The 21868-nt window shown below is 41.6% G+C and overlaps 1 protein-coding gene and 1 long non-coding RNA gene across 4 annotated transcripts; both read right to left on the bottom strand.

Moving 5' to 3' along the window:
• Positions 1–1538: 1538 nt before the first annotated feature.
• On the bottom strand, positions 1539–9772 carry LOC110533211 (CD209 antigen-like protein C). Of its 3 annotated transcripts, none has more exons than XM_036933863.1 (7): positions 9249–9771; positions 5473–5607; positions 5295–5396; positions 4894–5190; positions 4644–4786; positions 4418–4521; positions 1539–1929 (listed from the first exon to the last, which is right to left on the bottom strand). In XM_036933863.1, the coding sequence occupies exons 2-7, from the start codon at positions 5555–5557 to the stop codon at positions 1773–1775; spliced, it is 888 nt and encodes a 295-aa protein (XP_036789758.1). In that variant the 5' UTR covers positions 5558–5607; positions 9249–9771; the 3' UTR covers positions 1539–1772. The 3 variants fall into 3 exon arrangements, with proteins under 3 accessions (XP_036789758.1, XP_036789759.1, XP_036789760.1); XM_036933864.1 differs by lacking the exon at positions 9249–9771 and adding an exon at positions 8530–8572; XM_036933865.1 differs by lacking the exon at positions 5295–5396 and having other exon boundaries at positions 9249–9772.
• Positions 9773–17399: 7627 nt separating this feature from the next.
• LOC118936747 lies at positions 17400–18285 on the bottom strand. Its single transcript, XR_005034223.1, has 3 exons — positions 18011–18285; positions 17751–17893; positions 17400–17526 (listed from the first exon to the last, which is right to left on the bottom strand). It is a non-coding gene; the product is annotated as an uncharacterized LOC118936747 (long non-coding RNA).
• Between the last annotated feature and the right edge of the window lie 3583 nt (positions 18286–21868).

Here is a 21868-nt window from a genome sequence, read left to right as displayed (position 1 = left end):
AGGTAAAACAGCAGGTAAATAGGCTTAGTAACCAGCACTTCTGACAACTTGGTGATAAGCAATGAACTTGGACACAAACTCACAGTAGACAGACAGGCCTATGATCCCAGCCAGTAGAACACACAGCAAGCCCAGACACACTGCAGCAACTAGGAAGGGTCTCTTCCCTGATCAACCAGGCTCTGTGGAAAAAACAAGAGACTTTTAAGTTGTTATTTTGTGTGTGTGTGTGTGTGTGTGTGTGTGTGTGTGTGTGTGTGTGTGTGTGTGTGTGTGTGTGTGTGTGTGTGTGTGTGTGTGTGTGTGTGTGTGTGTGTGCGCGCGTGCGTGCGTGTTATCTGAGTGCTGGTCTCCTGGGCCATTATTAGGAGCAGTGTCTGCTGTCTCTTCTCTCTTGGTGCTGGTCTCACTGTCTCTCAGGGTGTCTATGTAGGTCTACTATACATTAAGTCTCTGCTTCTAGAATTAATGTGGTGGTCCTCCAACATGGCCACCAGGAGGTGTCGTACGTCAACTGCAAGGCCTCTGTACATGAAGTCTCTGCTTCTAGTTATATATCTGTCTCTGAATCATCTGTTTGTCTGTCTGTGTGACTACTGTAGGTGTTAACTCTAGGGAAGTATCAACAAAATGACACGGGTAGTTGTGGCTATGCTAATACAAAAATATAACAAGTTGGCATGCTGTGTCTGTGAGTGTGAGAGATTGTTCCAGTGGTTATTGTTAAACCATTTTCTGCAGAACAATATAAATCATTCCATGTCTCTACATGGTCATCTTGTCCAGAGTATATGTCAACACAGTCCTCCTGCCCAGGGAATGGGACTTGCTATTTGTGATGATGGACAGGACACTATCATACCAGGAGGATATAGATCATAGAGTGGAAGTGGAGAACAAAGACTAGTTGTTAACATATATTAAATATCATATGTAACAGCCCCAAGATAATTCAGGGAGTTTCCAGAACTCCTCCTTCCTTTCACCTTTCTGCTGATTTGGACCCTCTGTTTACTCCCAAATATACATCAACATGTTCAGTAGGTCCAGGACTACAAACATGGGTCATTATAATGTCCAGACAATAGATGTGACACTACAAACTGCTCCAAGTGGATATTGAGGGTGGGTATGCTTAACCAGTGAGGATCAACCTGATTGGTTGAGTGACAGCTGGTTGAACCACTGAAAATATCCACTTCACTTCCCTTCCCTCTTTTGGGACCCATATGGGGGAACAACAGTCAAATATGAGCATTTGATATTGTGCTTATATGTAACTTCACAACAAAGACTGACTGTTAAATATTATTAAGTAACATTGTTTGATATCTCTACTACACGCATTGATTGGTGATACAGTCACCTCCTTCCTATACAGTGTATGTAATGGTGGTTTGGTACTGTTGAGAATGTCATCACCAGGACTCAATTGGAGCATGTAAATATCTGTAGAATATATTTGAATTGGAAGTTATGTAAATGCACAAAGTCAAATGTACTGAATTCATGTTGAACCTGATGATGTGTGAAACATAACTACTGGTACACAGGAAGTTACAAACAGGAAATAAGTAGGACTTTTATTAATATGATACTTCAAACAAATACAACAATAGGTGTGTGTGTTTGTGTACGTGCATGCATGCAAGTGTTTGTGCGTGTGTGTGAATTAGGGTGTGTGCGTGAGAGAGAGAGAGCGAGAGAATGAAGGAGGAAGTTGTGTGCACTGTAGGCTACTGTATGTGTTACAGAATGTTGTCATGGTGATGTTAAAGCACTTTCTCACAAACCCAGTTGAGTTTGCTGTCACATGACAAGTCATTCCATGACGTTCGAGGACTCTGTTCTTCACGTATGTGAACACAGTCCTCCTCACCATATTCTGGTTTGCCATCACCATTATCAGGCTGATGTGGAGGCCAGTACCTACAGGGTTAAAAACAGTGGTTAATGGTTAATACCAGTACCTACAGGGTTAAAAACAGTGGTTAATGGTTAATACCAGTACCTACAGGGTTAAAAACAGTGGTTAATGGTCAATACCAGTACCTACAGGGTTAACAACAGTCAGATATCATGGTTAATACCATTACCTACAGGGTTAAAAACAGTCAGATATCATGGTTAATGCCAGTACCTACAGGGTTAACAACAGTGGTTAATGGTTAATACCAGTACCTACAGGGTTAACAACAGTCAGATATCATGGTTAAGACCAGTACCTACAGGGTTAAAAACAGTGGTTAATGGTTAATACCAGTACCTACAGGGTTAACAACAGTCAGATATCATGGTTAATACCAGTACCTACAGGGTTAAAAACAGTGGTTAATGGTTAATACCAGTACCTACAGGGTTAAAAACAGTGGTTAATGGTTAATACCAGTACCTACAGGGTTAAAAACAGTGGTTAATGGTTAATACCAGTACCTACAGGGTTAAAAACAGTCAGATATCATGGTTAATACCAGTACCTACAGGGTTAAAAACAGTCAGATATCATGGTTAATACCAGTACCTACAGGGTGAACAACAGTCAGATATCACTGTGGTCAGTGTTATTATAGCAGTAGTATATTACCTTGGGGTGGTCAGTGTTATTATAACAGTAGTATATTACCTTGGGGTGGTCAGTGTTATTATAACAGTAGTATACTACCTTGGGGTGGTCAGTGTTATTATAACAGTAGTATACTACCTTGGGGTGGTCAGTATTATTAGAGCAGTAGTATATTACCTTGGGTTGGTCAGTGTTATTATAACAGTAATATATTACCTTGGGGTGGTCAGTGTTATTATAACAGTAGTGTATTACCTTGGGTTGGTCAGTGTTATTATAACAGTAATATATTACCTTGGGGTGGTCAGTGTTATTATAACAGTAGTATATTACCTTGGGTTGGTCAGTGTTATTAGAGCAGTAGTGTATTACCTTGGGGTGGTCAGTGTTATTATAACAGTAGTATATTACCTTGGGGTGGTCAGTGTTATTATAACAGTAGTATACTACCTTGGGGTGGTCAGTGTTATTATAACAGTAGTATACTACCTTGGGGTGGTCAGTGTTATTAGAGCAGTAGTATATTACCTTGGGGTGGTCAGTGTTATTAGAGCAGTAGTATATTACCTTGGGTTGGTCAGTGTTATTAGAGCAGTAGTGTATTACCTTGGGTTGGTCAGTGTTATTAGAGCAGTAATATATTACCTTGGGTTGGTCAGTGTTATTAGAGCAGTAGTATATTACCTTGGGGTGGTCAGTGTTATTATAACAGTAGTATATTACCTTGGGGTGGTCAGTGTTATTATAACAGTAGTATATTACCTTGGGGTGGTCAGTGTTATTATAACAGTAGTGTATTACCTTGGGTTGGTCAGTGTTATTAGAGCAGTAGTATATTACCTTGGGGTGGTCAGTGTTATTAGAGCAGTAGTGTATTACCTTGGGTTGGTCAGTGTTATTAGAGCAGTAGTATATTACCTTGGGGTGGTCAGTGTTATTATAACAGTAGTATATTACCTTGGGTTGGTCAGTGTTATTAGAGCAGTAGTATATTACCTTGGGGTGGTCAGTGTTATTATAACAGTAGTATATTACCTTGGGTTGGTCAGTGTTATTAGAGCAGTAGTATACTACCTTGGGGTGATCAGTGTTATTATAACAGTAATATATTACCTTGGGGTGGTCAGTGTTATTATAACAGTAGTATATTACCTTGGGTTGGTCAGTGTTATTAGAGCAGTAGTATATTACCTTGGGGTGGTCAGTGTTATTATAACAGTAGTATATTACCTTGGAGGGGTCAGTGTTATTATAACAGTAGTATATTACCTTGGGTTGGTCAGTGTTATTAGAGCAGTAGTATATTACCTTGGAGGGGTCAGTGTTATTAGAGCAGTAATATATTACCTTGGAGGGGTCAGTGTTATTATAACAGTAGTATATTACCTTGGGTTGGTCAGTGTTATTAGAGCAGTAGTATATTACCTTGGGGTGGTCAGTGTTATTATAGCAGTAGTATATTACCTTGGGGTGGTCAGTGTTATTATAGCAGTAATATATTACCTTGGGGTGGTCAGTGTTATTATAACAGTAGTATATTACCTTGGGTTGGTCAGTGTTATTAGAGCAGTAATATATTACCTTGGGGTGGTCAGTGTTATTAGAGCAGTAGTATATTACCTTGGGGTGGTCAGTGTTATTAGAGCAGTAATATATTACCTTGGGTTGGTCAGTGTTATTATAACAGTAGTGTATTACCTTGGGGTGGTCAGTGTTATTATAACAGTAGTATATTACCTTGGAGGGGTCAGTGTTATTAGAGCAGTAGTATATTACCTTGGGTTGGTCAGTGTTATTATAACAGTAGTATATTACCTTGGGGTGGTCAGTGTTATTAGAGCAGTAGTATATTACCTTGGGGTCGTCAGTGGGGTGCCGTCCACCCATATCAAGTTCCCCTCAGTAACAGAGTCAGTCAGACCAATCCAGACTCCCTTGTTGAGGTTGAAGAGAAACTCCTGTTGTTGAGAAAGATAAATATATTTGATCATATCTACCCACTGTACACCCATATCCTCTCTCTCTCTCTCTCTCTCGCTCTCTCGCTCTCTCTCTCTCTCTCTCTCTCTCTCTCTCTCACCTGTTCCTTATCACTGTTTATGATCACCAGGTCTGCTCCTCTCTCCAGACAGTCCTTTCTGCTCTCATTCCAGGTTTTAGTCTCAGTAGACAGGAAGTACCAACTGGATTCAAACTTCTGCCAGCCTTCAGGACAGGTTTGTTCTTCAAGATGAAAACATGAATTTCCTTCAACTTATCACGATGTACACTTAATGAAAAAATACAGACACACGATAATAATAATAATTTATTACTGTAGGTTTACTCACTGAGATTGGTAAGCCTCCCGCTAAGAAAAAGTCTGTCAGAATGTAGCTGGTCTCTCTCTTTAGTCAGGGTGTTGTAACTGGTCTGTAGCTGTTCTCTCTCTTTAGTCAGGGTGTTGTAACTGGTCTGTAGCTGGTCTCTCTCTTTAGTCAGGGTGTTGTAACTGGTCTGTAGCTGGTCTCTCTCTTTAGTCAGAAGGCTGTTGCTGTCCTGTAGCTGGTCTCTCTCTTTAGTCAGGGTGTTGTAACTGGTCTGTAGCTGGTCTCTCTGTGTTGAGTTGTGATTATCAATGACTCCATCTGTAAAAGGGAAAGGTTTATCAAACATGTAACTAAAACACCATTGATGATTAAGTATAATTAAGTAGGCTCCTTAATTCTCAGTGACAACATACTAAACTTACAGTAGACAGACAGGCCTATGATCCCAGCCAGTAGGAGAACACACAGCAGCCCCAGACACACTGCAGCAACTCCAGAGGGTCTCTTCCACCACTGAACATGTACTGAATTACAAATGATTAAAGTAAGTGTGTGCGTGTGCGTGTGCGTGTGCGTGTGCGTGTGCGTATGGAATCTTACCTGAAGCAACAACTCCATGTCTTGGACTGGGCTTGAAGGCTCTTACGTTGGCATATAATTTTCCATCAATGTCTGTGTTCTTCATTGTATCAGGCTCGTCTTCTTCAAATCCATCTGGGATTTCATAGACTCCCTCTGACATAATTAAACAGTTGGTGTGAAATGCAGTAACTTCTACTTCTAACCTCAACTCTGTGTCTTGTCCCTGCACTGTCCTGCGTCTGTGTAACTAATGGTAATGTCACTATTTTTTAAACTGTCAACCACAGTGAAGGGGAAACTGTCAAATCCACACAACATTGGCCACCATGTGACTTGTTCCAGCTTTAGTTTCTAATCAGTGAAAAAAAAACATTATGTATGTGTGAATTGACAGGGACCCAACATTGGATCTGCTAAAATAAATTGGGATCCTGTTAATTGACATATACACTACATATATCCTGACTGAGTTTACAGCACCCCCAGCCTTCAAATGGAGAACACATTATGAATCTCACTCTGTGACTGGTGGTGTAGGGGGAAGTTGTCCCTAGACACTGATCTTAGGTCAGTTTTGCATTTCCACAACAAATGGTTAAGGTTAGGTTTGGGGGAAGGAAAGCTGATCCTAGATCTGTGTGATCCTGATCCTAGATCTGCCAAGGAGTGTGAATGGCAACAATGATCATATCAGGGTCTTTGTCCTATCTATGCTGACTGTGAAGATTTCATCAGAATGAAAAATAGAAGTTCTGACAATATCTCCATAGATTCAGTTTGAGATTTAATAGAATAGAAAATATAATGAAAACACTTCACATGTTTTATGACAAGAAGTTCATATCTCCACCCTGTCTTTCAGTACAACATAACAAATACATACTAGTTACATCTAATGACACAACTCTCTCTGCACAGATTCCATTGTTCCACATGACATCTACCTACATGAACTATTATACAGCTCTACTCTATTCCACAGGAGGAGAGAAAGCATCACACAGATCCTTAGATACAGGGACAGAGTCAAATGTGGCCCTCTGGTGGACGTAGTACTAACTACAGGTACAGCTGTAGTGTTGGTGACAGAGACCTGGGAGGATGTAGTACTAACTACAGGTACAGCTGTAGTGTTGGTGACAGAGACCTGGGTGGATGTAGTACTAACTACAGGTACAGCTGTAGTGTTGGTGACAGAGACCTGGGTGGATGTAGCACGAAATACAGGTACAGCTGTAGTGTTGGTGACAGAGACCTGGGTGGATGTAGTACTAACTACAGGTACAGCTGTAGTGTTGGTGACAGAGACCTGGGTGGATGTAGTACTAGCTACAGGTACAGCTGTAGTGTTGGTGACAGAGACCTGGGTGGATGTAGTACTAACTACAGGTACAGCTGTAGTGTTGGTGACAGAGACCTGGGTGGATGTAGTACTAACTACAGGTACAGCTGTAGTGTTGGTGACAGAGACCTGGGTGGATGTAGTACTAACTACAGGTACAGCTGTAGTGTTGGTGACAGAGACTTGGGTGGATGTAGTACTAACTACAGGTACAGCTGTAGTGTTGGTGACAGAGACCTGGGTGGATGTAGTACTAACTACAGGTACAGCTGTAGTGTTGGTGACAGAGACCTGGGTGGATGTAGTACTAACTACAGGTACAGCTGTAGTGTTGGTGACAGAGGCCTGGGTGGATGTAGTACTAACTACAGGTACAGCTGTAGTGTTGGTGACAGAGACCTGGGTTGATGTAGTACTAACTACAGGTACAGCTGTAGTGTTGGTGACAGAGACTTGGGTGGATGTAGTACTAACTACAGGTACAGCTGTAGTGTTGGTGACAGAGACCTGGGTGGATGTAGTACTAACTACAGGTACAGCTGTAGTGTTGGTGACAGAGACCTGGGTGGATGTAGTACTAACTACAGGTACAGCTGTAGTGTTGGTGACAGAGGCCTGGGTGGATGTAGTACTAACTACAGGTACAGCTGTAGTGTTGGTGACAGAGACCTGGGTGGATGTAGTACTAACTACAGGTACAGCTGTAGTGTTGGTGACAGAGACCTGGGTGGATGTAGTACTAACTACAGGTACAGCTGTAGTGTTGGTGACAGAGACCTGGGTGGATGTAGTACTAACTACAGGTACAGCTGTAGTGTTGGTGACAGAGCCCTGGGTTGATGTAGTACTAACTACAGGTACAGCTGTAGTGTTGGTGACTGAGACCTGGGTGGATGTAGTACTAACTACAGGTACAGCTGTAGTGTTGGTGACAGATACTGGGTGGATGTAGTACTAACTACAGGTACAGCTGTAGTGTTGGTGACAGAGACCTGGGTGGATGTAGTACTAACTACAGGTACAGCTGTAGTGTTGGTGACAGAGACCTGGGTGGATGTAGTACTAACTACAGGTACAGCTGTAGTGTTGGTGACAGAGACCTGGGTGGATGTAGTACTAACTACAGGTACAGCTGTAGTGTTTTTGACAGAGACCTGGTTGGATGTAGTACTAACTACAGATACAGCTGTAGTGTTGGTGACAGAGACCTGGGTGGATGTAGTACTAACTACAGGTACAGCCGCAATGCGGAACATATCCCAATCCACTTGATTGAAGCAGTCTTGAAGCGTGTCATAATTAACTAGGAAATAGGGGCACCAAGGAAAGTATTCAGATTACAAAGTTATAATTTCCCAATATAACCTTTCAGATATTTTCATATCTGATCAATAGCCTTCTGATTAATTAATTATTTGTTTTACCTCACGTTAGTCTCATTCCAAACGTAGTAAATTGATGGTTATCTGCACGAATCCAGTCTTCACTATGAGTTATCCATACATCAATTGTCTTAAATAATTTATTTATTACTAACTAAGTAATTCACTGAAATGCATAAACAAACAGTAAATATGGTTACATGAAATGATAGAATGTGCCCTAGTGGGCTGAACTGGCATGGCAGCTTGTTAGACAAGGGAGCAGAGTTAATTATAACAATTAAAATGCTAATCCCTTACACATGAACGCTCACTCATTTGGGAACAATTGCAATCAATATATATATTTACGCTTAATGTGTCATCTTGATCGCTGGTGAAAAGTCTTTCTTTTGTAGAATTCTCCGTCTCTCCCTCTCTCACTCTGTCTTGGTTAGAGGGGATAGTTCAAAGTGACATTCGTTATAGAATGGATGTTTCGGCGGTTGTCGTTCTTCGCGTTCACTGATGCCGAATTCCTAGCTGCAGACTAGTAATTAGTATCAAAGACTTGTTCTCATTCTGTCTGCATCGATATTCTAAGAGTTTAACCACGTGGTATGGTTAAAAGATTCAGCAATGGTCTACACCTTTAGCCCTCTCGTAATTGAGGTAAGCTTGGTCTACAACCTTAGTCCTCCCCTAATGGAGAAAAACATGGTCTGGTGATAATTTCTCAAAGTGGGGTTTTATCCAGAATGGCAGAAAAGGCTGTCCCAGGATGTCTGACCCTAACTGGCCTAGGGGGAGTCCTCTGATTTAGTTCAAATCAAAAGGGAATTGTATTTTTCTTCATTAAACAGTCCACAATCATATTACACCATTATTCAAACAGTATCATCCTCACTCATTCATCTTATACAACAATTAGATGTAAACCTCTTATCTGAGGCTATTATATAAACAGCATTATGGTAATGTGGCCACACCGTTTCTCATGAGCTTCCCAAAATGTGACAAACGCACCAGTTCGTAGCTGGATTCTTCTCCGATCTTTTACACTTTCTCTGGAACATGAAATGTGTTCTTACCTCAAGTTCTGTGAGGTGGAAGGATTTCCTTTGTCCTCTGTGAAAGTTTACCCTCTCTCTAATACTGTGTGTCCAGGAGGCAGGGTCTTCCTTCTGGTTGTAGAAGCAGAGAGCGGGGGATGGTGCTCGCTGTACTCAAAGAGGGCAACGTCATGACAACACTTTGAGAAACTTAGTAACAAAGCTTTGCCTGAAGATGGCCTCTCCTCAGTCGGTCAGGTTGTTGTAACTGGTCTATAACAGAGGAGGAACTTCGCTGCTGTACACAGATAACATCTGAATTTGGACCTTGTTGTGAAAGTCTGATATTGTCACGCCCTGATCTGTTTCACCTGTCCTTGTGATTGTCTCCACCCCCTCAAAGTGTCACTTATTTTCCCCAGTGTATTTATCCCCGTGTTTCCTGTCTCTCTGTGCCAGTTGGTCTTGTCTGTTTCAAGTCAACCAGCATGTTTTCCCGTGCTCCTGTTTTTGATATTCACTCTTTTGCTAGTCCTCCTGTTAGTTTTGACCCTTGCCTGTTTTCTGGACTCTGTACCCGCCTGCCTGACCAGCCTGCCTGCCCTGAGCTCGAGCCTGCCTGCCACTCTGTACCTCTTGAACTCTGATCTGGTTTTGATATTTTGACTGTCCATGAATATTCTCTTGCCTACCCCTTTTGGAACTAATAAATATCAAACACTCAAACCATCTGCCTCCCGTGTCTGCATGTGGGTCTGGCCCTGAGCCCTTATAGATATAGTGTAATTAGATAGCAATACACTCACAGACTAGTGGCTTTCATGGCTTTCATTAGCATTTGTTTGTTTTGTGTGTGTGTGTGTGTGTGTGTGTGTGTGTGTGTGTGTGTGTGTGTGTGTGTGTGTCCTCTCAGTACTGTTCTGCCCTCTGTGTGTCCAGTTCATACTGTTTAAAGTATCCAATCCCATTCAATCAGGAAGCTGGTAAACCTTGTTAAAGAACATTGTTCCTTTATTTATTAATTTGTAACTTTGTTATTCTTATTATTAAAGTCATAAACAGGTTAATAATTTGTCCCACCTTTTTTTACTAAGCATAAGCCTACTGCAAATCACATGACATGTTTCTAACAAAAGGAATGAAGAAGCATTTTACAGAGTACAGTATGTCTACATACACTCAGCCAAACAGATTCATCTCCTCATTTCAACCCTAATACAGGAGAAGGTCCAAGGTCACTCCCCTAGGATTGTATTCTCCAACAGTAGGTTATTGTTTCACCACTTTCTCACAGATCCAGTTTAATGTCTTTACTTGGTCATCTTGTCCATAGTAAATCTCAACACAGTCCTCCTGCACTCTATCATCAGGCTGTCCTTTCCCCCAGTACCTAAACAACACAGAGAACCAGACAGTCAGACACTGTGGTACAAACATCCTCCTCAATAATGTACATAGTCCTATGTGTTCTCAGTTTTACAGACACACTCTGTAAGATGATCAGACCATTATCAAGAATGGACCATCAATACATTTTTTATTTTACTCTTTCAATTACATTTTCATTTATAAATATTACCTGCTATCTATAATACATCTATAGATCTCATTGAATTACATTCATTATTTTTAAACACACATTTTGATGAATATGATTGGAAGCAATACATCACTGTTGTTTTGTATCTCCATATCACAAGGTAAAATGGTCAAATCTGTCACCCTGTGGTCAGTGATGTGCCATCCACCCACTTCCAGACCTCCTCAGTAACAGAGTCAGTCAGACCAATCCAGGCTCTCATGTGGAGGTTGAAGACAAATGTATGTTTTTGAGAAAGATAAAAACTTTTAACATATTTCAACCCACATATTAGTGTACTGATGAAAATATTTGCTCAACCTCTCTCTCTGTCACCACTTCCACCGAAGTCTGTCCCTCTCCTTGTTCGGGTAGCGTTCAGCAGTCGACGTCATCAGTCTTCTAGTCATCGCATCTCCACCTTTCATTTTCCATTTGTTTTGTCTTGTTTTCCCGCACACCTGGTTCACATTCCCTCATCAGACTTAATGTATATTACCCTCTGTTTCCCCCATGTCTGTGTGTGGAATTGTTCTTTGTGTAGGGTGTTACGCTACAGGCTGACTTGCGCTAGATTTGTTTCAAACCTTGGTTTGTTTGTTTTGTTTATCCGGTTCATGTTACCGTGGTTGTGCTTTGTGCTGCCTCGCCTGTGCCTTTGGGCCAGGGTGATGCGATGACTATTAAAGTTCTCCTGTTATCACCCTTCTCTGCTCTTCTGCGCCTGACTTCCTGGCAATCAGTCACTCACCCCTTCTTTCTCTCTCTCTGTGTCTCTGACTCTCTCTCTTTCTCTGTTTCTCTCTCTGTCTCTGTCTCTCTCTCTCTCACCTGTTCCTCTCTCCAGGCAGTCCTGTCTGCTCTCCTCCCAGTTTTTCTTCTCAGAAGACAGGAAGTACAAACTGGAGTCAAAGTATCTCCATCCCTCCTGACATTGCTGCTCTGTTGAAGAGCAAAGTTGAACACATTGAGAAACTTAGCCAGTATCTTTATACTCATAAACCCATTGATATATAACTACTGTTGATTTGACTTCTATTTTATCACAGTTTATATCTCACCTGTCACAAAAACCTTAGCTTGTATTTGTCCTTTCTCATCAGTATTGTATCTGGTCTTTAGCCGGTATCTGTCTTTAGTCAAATTGTTGTATTTGGTCTGTAGCTGGTCTCTCTCTGCAGTTGCGTTTGTCTTATAAAGGGAAAATCTCTGGAACAAGTTGATCCTTTTATCATCAGAATCTTTGATGGCTCTGTTATCTACAAAGTATAAACACACAGTTACTAGGTAAGGTGGTAGGTAGACTGGCAGGTAGGAGAGTTAGGCTGACAAGGTAAAGATCTGCCATTCTGCCCCGTAACAAGGCAGTTAACCCTCTGTTCCCTGGGTGCCAATGATGTTGATTACGGCAGCTCCCTTCACCTCTGATTCAGAGAGGTTGGGTTAAATGCAGAAGACAACAACTGACTCTAGGTATCCCACTTCCTTTTTTATTTGTTTTAACACCAGGTAAATAGGCCTAGTAACCAGCACTTCTTACAACTAGGTGATAAGCAATTCACTTGGATACCTGAGCGCTGGTCTCCTGATCCATTATCAGGGGCAGTGTCTGCTGTCTCTTCTCTCTTGGTGCTGGTCTCACCGTCTCTCAGGGTGTCTGCACTGACATAGACATCCACAATCCTCTCCTCCATCTCACCTCTGTCAAACTTGACCTTCTTGTTCATATCTGGTTTCGATTAGAAGAGCTTTGACATCTTTAACAATGCCTGGTCTTTCTTTCTATGTAGGTCTACTATACGTTAAGTCTCTGCTTCTAGAATTAATGTGGAGGTCTTCCAACATGGTCACCAGGAGGTGTCGTACATCAACTGTAAGACCTCTCTATACGTTAAGTTTCTGCTTCTAGAATTAATGTGGAGGTCTTCCAACATGGTCACCAGGAGGTGTCGTACGTCAACTGTAAGACCTCTATACGTTAAGTCTCTGATTCTAGTGACATCTCTGTCTCTGTTAACTCTAGGGAAGTATCAACAAAATGACACGGGTAGTTGTGGCTATGCTAATGCAAAAAAATATAACAAGTTTGTATACTTGTGTGCATGTGTGCGTGTGAGAGATTGTTACAGTGGTTATTGTTAAACCATTTTCTGCAGAACATTATAAGTCATTCCATGTCTCTACATGTTCATCTTGTCCAGAGTTTAACTCAACACAGTCCTCCTGCCCAGGGAATGGGACTTTCTATTTGTGATGATGGACAGGACACTGTCATACCAGGAAGATATAGATCATAGAGGAGATGTGGAGAACAAAGGCTAGCTGTTAATGTCAGAGTCGTGTGTATAGGTGGCAGGGAAGTCAGGCGCTGGAGAATCAAACTGAGTGTAATGGAGTTATTTAATAACAATGAACGAAACATACTCCAAACACTAAATCTAACAAATAACAACAATGGGTACGAGGACCCGTCGCACACCAATACAAATAATATATACAACACTGACATACAAACAATCTCTGACAAAGACATGAGGGGAAACAGAGGGTTAAATACACAACAGGTGATGAATGGGATTGAAACCAGGTGTGTAGGAAGACAAATACAAAACCAATGGAAAATGAAAAATGGATCAATGATGGCTAGAAGACCGGAAACGTCGACCGCCGAACACCGCCCGAACAAGGAGAGGCTTCGACTTCGGCAGAAGTCGTGACAGTTAACACAAACTCAGCAAAAAAAGAAACGTCTTCTCACTGTCAACTGTGTTTATGGCCCTCACCCTCCGATCCAACAGGTCCCAGACAGGCTCAATAGGATTGAGATACGGGCTCTTCGCTGGCCATGGCAGAACACTGGCATTGCTGCAGGAAGTCACGCACAGAAAGAGCAGTATGGCTGGTGGCATTGTCATGTTGGAGGGTCATGACAGGATGAGCCTGCAGGAAGGGTACCACATGAGGGAGAAGGATGTCTTCCCTGTAACGCACAGCGTTGAGATTGCCTGCAATGACAACAAGCTCAGTCCAATGATGCTGTGACACACCGCCCCAGACCATGATGGACCCTTCACCTCCAAATCGATCCCGCTCCAGAGTACAGGCCTCGGTGTAACGCTCATTCCTTCGACTATAACCGCAAATCCGACCATCACCCCTGGTGAGACAAAACTGTGACTCGTCAATGAAGAGCACTTTTTGACAGTCATGTCTGGTCCAGCGACGGTGGGTTTGTGCCCATAGGCGATGTTGTTGCCGGTGATGTCTGGTGAGGACCTGCCTTTACAACAGGCCTACAAGCCCTCAGTCCAGCCTCTCTCAGCCTATTGCGGACAGTCTGAGCACTGATGGAGGGATTGTGCATTCCTGGTGTAACTCGGGCAGTTGTTGTTGCCATCCTGTACCTGTCACGCAGGTGTGATTTTCGGATGTACCGATCCTGTGCAGGTGTTGTTACACGTGGCCTGCCGCTGCGAGGACGATCAGCTGTCTGTCCTGTCTCCCTGTAGCGCTGTTTTAGGCGTCTCACAGTACGGACATTGCAATTTACTGACCTGGCCACATCTGCAGACCTCATGCCTCCTTACAGCATGCCTGAGGCACGTTCACACAGATGAGCAGGGACCCTGGGCATCTTTGTTTACCCCAAAATATACATCAACATGTTCAGTAGGTCCAGGACTATAATAATGGGTCATTAGAATGTCCAGACAATAGATGTGACACTACAAACTGCTCCAAGTGGATATTGAGGGTGGGTAGTCTTAACCAGTGAAGATGAGGTGACAACATAAACCACCAGGGCTCTCCTCTCTCGTTATGAACCTAATTGGTTGAGGCGTTTTGAGTGACAGCTGGTTAAACCACTGAAAATATCAACTTCACTTCCCTCTTTTAGGACCCATATAGGGGAACAGCAGTCAAATATGAGCACTTGATATGTAACTTGACAACAAAGACTGATTGTCAAAGATGATTCATTTACATCCTTTGATACCCTTTGATATCTCTACTACACTCATTGATTGGTGATACAGTCACCTCCTATACAGTGTATGTAAAGGTGGTTTGGTACTGTTCAGAATGTCATCACCAGGCCTAAATTGTAGATTGTAAATATCTGTAGCAAGTAAGAAGAATGTATTTAATTGGAAATGACCAAATGCACCGCATACAGTGTGAACAAAGTCAAGTGTACTAACTTCATGTTGACTCTGGTAAACAGGAAGCTATAATGTCAGGAAATAAGCAGGACATTTATTAATATACTAATACAAACAAATACAACATTTGTGTGCATGGGTTTGAGAGAGAGAGAGAGAGAGAGAGAGAGAGAGAGAGAGAGAGAGAGAGACACAGAGAGAGACACAGAGAGAGAGAGAGAGAGAGAGAGAGAGAGAAAGAGAGAGAGAGAGAGAGAGAGAGAGAGAGAGAGAGAGAGAGACACAGAGAGAGACACAGAGAGAGAGAGAGAGAGAGAGAAAGAGAGAGAGAGAGAGAGAGAGAGAGAGAGAGAGAGAGACAGAGAGAGAGAGAGAGAGAGAGAGAGAGAGAGATGCACTGGAGTCTACTGTATGTGTTACAGCATGTTGTTATGGTTAAAACTCTTTCTCACAAACCCAGTTGATTATGCTGTCACATGACAAGTCATTCCATGCCTTCAGAGGACTCTGATCTTTGTGTATCTCAGCACAGTCCTCGTCTCCATTAGGACCTGTATTATCAGGCTGTTTGGCATACCAGTACCTTCAGGGTTAAAACAGTCAGATATCATGGTTAATACCTGTACCTACAGGGTTAAAAACAGTCAGATATCATGGTTAATACCAGTACCTACAGGGTTAAAAGCAGTCAGATATCATGGTTAATACCAGTTAGATGTCACAGTTGGAACATCACAATCGGAAATGTTATGTATACATTTTTCATAGTTACAGTGCCTTGCGAAAGTATTCGGCCCCCTTGAACTTTGCGACCTTTTGCCACATTTCAGGCTTCAAACATAAAGATATAAAACTGTATTTTTTTGTGAAGAATCAACAACAAGTGGGACACAATCATGAAGTGGAACGACATTTATTGGATATTTAAAACTTTTTTAACAAATCAAAAACTGAAAAATTGGGCGTGCAAAATTATTCAGCCCCCTTAAGTTAATACTTTGTAGCGCCACCTTTTGCTGCGATTACAGCTGTAAGTCGCTTGGGGTATGTCTCTATCAGTTTTGCACATCGAGAGACTGAATTTTTTTCCCATTCCTCCTTGCAAAACAGCTCGAGCTCAGTGAGGTTGGATGGAGAGCATTTGTGAACAGCAGTTTTCAGTTCTTTCCACAGATTCTCGATTGGATTCAGGTCTGGACTTTGACTTGGCCATTCTAACACCTGGATATGTTTATTTTTGAACCATTCCATTGTAGATTTTGCTTTATGTTTTGGATCATTGTCTTGTTGGAAGACAAATCTCCGTCCCAGTCTCAGGTCTTTTGCAGACTCCATCAGGTTTTCTTCCAGAATGGTCCTGTATTTGGCTCCATCCATCTTCCCATCAATTTTAACCATCTTCCCTGTCCCTGCTGAAGAAAAGCAGGCCCAAACAATGATGCTGCCACCACCATGTTTGACAGTGGGGATGGTGTGTTCAGCTGTGTTGCTTTTACGCCAAACATAACGTTTTGCATTGTTGCCAAAAAGTTCAATTTTGGTTTCATCTGACCAGAGCATCTTCTTCCACATGTTTGGTGTGTCTCCCAGGTGGCTTGTGGCAAACTTTAAACGACACTTTTTATGGATATCTTTAAGAAATGGCTTTCTTCTTGCCACTCTTCCATAAAGGCCATAAAGCAATATACGACTGATTGTTGTCCTATGGACAGAGTCTCCCACCTCAGCTGTAGATCTCTGCAGTTCATCCAGAGTGATCATGGGCCTCTTGGCTGCATCTCTGATCAGTCTTCTCCTTGTATGAGCTGAAAGTTTAGAGGGACGGCCAGGTCTTGGTAGATTTGCAGTGGTCTGATACTCCTTCCATTTTAATATTATCTCTTGCACAGTGCTCCTTGGAATGTTTAAAGCTTGGGAAATCTTTTTGTATCCAAATCCGGCTTTAAACTTCTTCACAACAGTATCTCGGACCTGCCTGGTGTGTTCCTTGTTCTTCATGATGCTCTCTGCGCTTTTAATGGACCTCTGAGACTATCACAGTGCAAGTGCATTTATACGGAGACTTGATTACACACAGGTGGATTGTATTTATCATCATTAGTCATTTAGGTCAACATTGGATCATTCAGAGATACTCACTGAACTTCTGGAGAGAGTTTGCTGCACTGAAAGTAAAGGGGCTGAATAATTTTGCACGCCCAATTTTTCAGTTTTTGATTTGTTAAAAAAGTCTGAAATATCCAATAAATGTCGTTCCACTTCATGATTGTGTCCCACTTGTTGTTGATTCTTCACAAAAAAATACAGTTTTATATCTTTATGTTTGAAGCCTGAAATGTGGCAAAAGGTCGCAAAGTTCAAGGGGGCCGAATACTTTCGCAAGGCACTGTAATTGTATTGACTGGTATCATCAATGACCTCTATTGAAAAAATTTTTATGGAGCCTTATTGACAGATTAGTTATCATCTCTCACCCTGTGGTCAGTGGGGTGCCGTCCACCCATTTCCAGGTCCCCTCATTAACAGAATCGGTCAGACCAATCCAGACTCTCCTCTTGAGGTCAAAGAGAAATTTCTGTTGTTGAAAAATATATATAATATATATATAATATAATATATATATATATATATATATATAATATATATAATTATATTATATTATCTTTTACACAACATTGTATTTTCGCTCTCGCTCTCGCTCTCTCTCTCTCTCTCTCTCTCTCTCTCTCTCTCTCTCTCTCTCTCTCTCTCTGTCTCTCTCTCTCTCTCTCTCTCTCTCTCTCTCTCTGTCTCTCTCACCTGTTCCTTATCACTGTTTATGATCACCAGGTCTGCTCCTCTCTCCAGACAATCCTCTCTGCTCTCCTTCCAGGTTTTAGTCTCAGTAGACAGGAAGTACCAGCTGGATTCAAACTTCTGCCAGCCAGCAGGACAGGTTTGTTCTACAAGATGATTGACATGAATTTCCTTCAACTCACAAACTAAACTTAATATAAGAATACAGACTCATGATCATGTTTGTGGGATTAATTATAATTTATTACTGTAGGTTTACTCACTGCAATTGGTAAGCCACCCCCTAAGAAAATCTCTCTCAGTCTGTAGCTGTTCTATCTGTTTAGCCAGGTTGTTGTAACTGGTCTGTAGCTGGTCTCTCTCAGTAGTCAGGTTGTTGTAGCTGGTCTGTAGCTGGCCTCTCTCAGTAGTCAGGTTGTTGTAGCTGGTCTGTAGCTGGTCTCTCTCTGCAGATGAGTTGGTTTTATAGGCTAAGAAACTCTTATAAACCCCATAATCTGTTACAACAACAACAAAGTTTATAATTAAAAGAGATAGTCACAGAACTGAATTGTAGGAACTATAACTTCAGACTTACAGTAGACAGACAGGCCTATGATCCCAGCAAGTAGAACACACAGCAGCCCCAGACACACTGCAGCAACTCTGGAGGATCTCTTCCCTGAGTTATCAGGTTCTGTGGACACAGGTACTGTACATATCATCATCAATGAGACACAATCGAACATGAACCATCTGGTGCAGGGATCATCTGGTAGATTCCAAGGTTTTGTCTTGAGCGAATGATCAGGGGCAGGAACATAATTTGCAAATTGACTACAAAAGCCCAAATAAATATCAAATGTGACTAAAACGTAATAATTTCAAACCTTTCTTACGTTAGTGTGTCTCTCTATTATACTTGGGAACAGATTTCCAAAATTAAAATCAATAGGAGCTGATTTCCTCGGTATCTGCTAGCATGCCATTCACCTCCAGTCATGGCAAAACTACCGCTAACTTCCTTCATACGGGATACAGTCATAAAAATGTCCTCTACAAGCTTGTCTGTCTCTGGGGAAGTAGATAAAGGGCCAAAATCCTGAAGTATCACTTCAGTTTTATTTTGTCTCCAAATTGACATCATTGAAGGACAATGTCTACATTTGACTTAAGTGGAAGATAGGATTCGCCTCATATGATCCCAAAGTATGAAGCATCTCTATTGTTTCATCTGTAAATGGAGGAAGAATAGCTGTATTAAAAGTGGTGGGATCTCACCCCATCTCTCTTACTGTTGAGGGGGACTTGTTGTTAAAGATACAGCTTCTCACAGCAACAGGAAATATAGTGGCCAGTTACAGTTTACCCCTCACCTTGCTAATGTTAGCCAGCTAGCTAGGTGCACGGTGTTTCCTCCGACATATTGGTGCGGCTGGCTTCCGGGTTGGATGCGCGCTGTGTTAAGAAGCAGTGCGGCTAGGTTGGGTTGTGTTTCGGAGGACGCATGACTTTCAACCTTCTTCTATACCGAAGCCCGTACGGGAGTTGTAGCGATGAGACAAGATAGTAGGTACTACAACAATTGGACACCATGAAATTGGGGATAATTTTTTTTTTTTTTTAAATATATATAAAAAATATATATATATATATCCGACATTCTGAATATCCCACGGAGCACCATTAAATTCATTATTAAAAAAATGAAAGAATATGGCACCACAACAAATCTACCAAGAGAGGGCCACCCACCAAAACTCATGGACCAGGCAAGTACGGAATTAATCAAAGAGGCAACAAAGAGACCAAAGATAACCCTGAAGGAGCGGCAAAGCTCCACAGTGGAGAATTTTGTATCCATCCATAGGACCACTAGAAGCCGTACACTCCACAGAGCTGGGCTTTATGGAAGAGTGGCCAGAAAAAATTGCTTAAAGAAAAAAATAAGCAAACACGTTTGGTGTTCGCCAAAGGCATGTGGGAGACTCCCCAAACATATGGAGAAGATACTCTGGTCAGACGAGACAAAAATGTTTTTCTTTGGCAGGGACTGGGAAACTTGTCAGAATTGAAGGAATGATGGATGGCGCTAAATACAGGGAAATTCATGAGGGAAACCTGTTTCAGTCTTCCAGAGATTTGAGACTGGGACAGAGGTTCACCTTCCAGCAGGACATTGACCCTAGACATACTGCTAAAGCAACACTCGAGTGGTTTAAGTGGAAACGTTTAACTGTCTTGGAATGGCCTAGTCAAAGCCCAGACCTCATTCCATTTGAGAATCTGTGGTATGACTTAAAGATTGCTGTACACCAGGGGAATCCATCCAACTTGAAGGAGCTGGAGCAGTTTTGCCTTGAAGAATGGGCCAAAATCCCAGTGGCTAGATATGCCAAGCTTATAGAGACATACCGCAAGACACTTGCAGCTGTAATTGCTGCAAAAGGTGGCTCTACAAAGTATTGACTTTTGGGGCTGAATAGTTATGCATGCTCAAGTTTTCAGTTTTTTTGTCTTATTTCTTGTTTGTTATACAATAAAATAAAAAATCTAAATGGTAGGCATGTTGTGTAAATAAAATGATACAACCCCCCAAAAAATCTATTTTAATTTCAGGTTGTAAGGCAATAAAAATAGCTAAAATACCAAGGGGGGTGAAAACTTTTGCAAGCCACTGTACATGCAGGTAGGACATATAGCCAAACCTATTGTTGACTTTCAAATGAATCATTAGACATAATTTTACAGAGAAGTAACACTTACTCATGGCTTTGAGCATAAAGAGCCTAAAGAGTTTCAAGTAGGCTGGCTAACCAGAGAGAGAAGAGGAAACTGTGGCTGTCAGAGTGAGATCGGAGGGAGGGAGTGAGAGCAGTAGCAGTGTTAGTAGCTTCCTGTATCTGTGAGGTCAGAACTCAATCTATCAACCACAATGAGGAATGAGCTGTCTTGTTCCAGGCCAACTATATTGCAGTTGAGTTGCACGCGTCAACAAATAAGGTTACTGTACAACATGATGTGATCATCTGATGTGTTAAACACCAATCCAGGCATTGTGAGATCTGGCAGGCGACTTCAATGTAATCAAACTGGAACGTGGCCAATGTCATGAGTGGGGTTGAAGGAGAGAGAGGGCGGGACTTGGTAATGAAGGAAGCTTTCAGCAGCCATCATGTCAACTAGCAGAGACAACAGAGGTCATAGGGTGCCAATGAACTGTCAAAAAACCTACTGTCTATCCACAGGTTAACTGTCATAACATCTACTGTCCACCCACAAGTTAACTGTCATATCATCTACTGTCTATCCACAGGTTAACTGTCATAACATCTACTGTCTATCCACAGGTTAACTGTCATAACATCTACTGTCTATCCACAGGTTAACTGTCATAACATCTACTGTCTATCCACAGGTTAACTGTCATAACATCTACTGTCCATCCACAGGTTAACTTTCATAACATCGACTTTCTATCCACAGGTTAACTGTCATAACATCTACTGTCTATCCACAGATTAACTGTCATAACATCTACTGTCTATCCACAGATTAACTGTCATAACATCTACTGTCCATCCAAAGGTTAATTGTCATAACATCGACTGTCCATCCACAGGTTAATTGTCATAACATCGACTGTCCATCCACAGGTTAACTGTCATATCATCTACTGTCTATCCACAGGCTTACTCTTATAGTATCTACTGTCTATACGCTAGGTTGTTTTGACACTACTATAAAACACAATATATTTAATAGATGCAAATTATAATTAATACCTTATACAGTAATGATGACACCTGCATAGTTACATCTGGGAAACTGAATGACATTTATCTTTGTCAGGTTGTTTGTGTTGGTTGTGGTTTACGCTAAACTCAGCCTGATGATGACTGTGTCACACCTTCAAATCAAAATCCAATCAAATGTATTTGTCACATACACATGGTTAGCAGATGTTAATGCGAGTGTAGCGAAATGCTTGTGCTTCTAGTTCCGACCACGCAGTAATATCTAACAAGTAATATAACCTAACAATTTCACAACTACTACCATATAAACACAAGTGTAAAGGAATGAATACGAATATGTACATCAAATATATAAAAACATACATTACATCAAGTTGGCAAGAT

Source organism: Oncorhynchus mykiss, chromosome 10, assembly GCF_013265735.2.
Source record: "Oncorhynchus mykiss isolate Arlee chromosome 10, USDA_OmykA_1.1, whole genome shotgun sequence".
In the NCBI taxonomy this organism is placed as follows: domain Eukaryota; kingdom Metazoa; phylum Chordata; class Actinopteri; order Salmoniformes; family Salmonidae; genus Oncorhynchus; species Oncorhynchus mykiss.
The sequence above is the reverse complement of the archived record's forward strand: the minus strand, read 5'-3'. Positions and strand labels throughout refer to the sequence as shown.

What these genes read in the sequence shown, in the direction of transcription:
- LOC110533211 (XM_036933863.1), bottom strand. Translation starts at nt 5,557, where the DNA reads ATGAAGAACACAGACATTGATGGAAAATTATATGCCAACGTAAGAGCC. An exon ending in TAAACAGTGATAAGGAACAG is followed by an intron (nt 4,522 to 4,643) that starts GTGAGAGAGAGA and finishes TCTCAACAACAG; the next exon opens with GAGTTTCTCTTCAACCTCAA. An exon ending in ACCCCACTGACGACCCCAAG is followed by an intron (nt 1,930 to 4,417) that starts GTAATATACTAC and finishes TTAACCCTGTAG; the next exon opens with GTACTGGCCTCCACATCAGC.